General features: G+C 24.1%; 1 protein-coding gene across 1 annotated transcript; it reads right to left on the reverse strand.

The window, feature by feature from the left end:
- Positions 1–6: 6 nt before the first annotated feature.
- Positions 7–723, reverse strand: LOC100572696 (activating signal cointegrator 1 complex subunit 2). Its single transcript, XM_003248756.4, has 4 exons — positions 688–723; positions 452–613; positions 249–383; positions 7–186 (listed from the first exon to the last, which is right to left on the reverse strand). Exons 2-4 carry the CDS (start codon positions 556–558, stop codon positions 9–11), a joined length of 420 nt encoding a protein of 139 aa, XP_003248804.3. The 5' UTR covers positions 559–613; positions 688–723; the 3' UTR covers positions 7–8.
- Between the last annotated feature and the right edge of the window lie 8 nt (positions 724–731).

The raw sequence follows: 731 nt of genomic DNA on the forward strand, positions 1-731 counted from the left end.
GAAATTTGCTATGTCGTACATTTGTAAGACGGAGACAACACGTGCGGGTACGACATCCTCTTAAGAAACTTGACAAAATGATTTACCTCCAAATGTTGTTCTTGTAATTCTTTTTGTTCAAGTTCAGTATATGGTTTATTAATTAATTCCAATGATTTTAATAAATAATCATATCTTGTTGAGTCTCTAAATGGTGTTATTTTTATTAAAATATTTTCAAATAAGCTATGATCACTAAAAAATCTTACATTTCTTTGTTAGATTTTTGATATTTTTTTATATCTTTAGTCAAATTATAAACAACATTATAGTCATTGACAAATTCATTATATGCTAATAGCTCACTGACAGCTTCTAAATATTCTTCTACTGCACTCTCTGATCTTTATAAACAATATTAATATTAAACTTTTTTAGAAATATAATTAACTTAAAATAGGTATTTATTTACTTGTTTGTAGTTTTGGTAGGTATATGAATTAAACACTGTTTAACACTTTTCACAAGTAATAATCTTGATGCGTGTAGCTTTTCTTGAAATTTTTCTAACTTATTCATAGCGACTACTTTTTTATAAATTAGTGGTTTTATACTATGATAGAAAGAAGCTATTCTAAAAAAAACATAATAGAAAAATAAATATAGAAATAAATAAAAATATTTAGGTTTTATATTTGTCATACATACTTAAGATGTAATTTCTCTTGGTAAAAAAAAAATAGAAGCCAATG

This window comes from Acyrthosiphon pisum, unplaced genomic scaffold (genome assembly GCF_005508785.2).
Source record: "Acyrthosiphon pisum isolate AL4f unplaced genomic scaffold, pea_aphid_22Mar2018_4r6ur Scaffold_10646;HRSCAF=11253, whole genome shotgun sequence".
In the NCBI taxonomy this organism is placed as follows: Eukaryota; Metazoa; Arthropoda; class Insecta; order Hemiptera; family Aphididae; genus Acyrthosiphon; species Acyrthosiphon pisum.

Bases quoted from the DNA above. Each gene is read 5' to 3' on its own strand.
- LOC100572696 (XM_003248756.4), bottom strand. From the start codon at position 558: ATGAATAAGTTAGAAAAATTTCAAGAAAAGCTACACGCATCAAGATTA. The intron at 384-451 runs GTAAATAAATAC...TTGTTTATAAAG, and splicing joins CCTACCAAAACTACAAACAA to ATCAGAGAGTGCAGTAGAAG. The intron at 187-248 runs GTAAGATTTTTT...AACACCATTTAG, and splicing joins CAAAAATCTAACAAAGAAAT to AGACTCAACAAGATATGATT.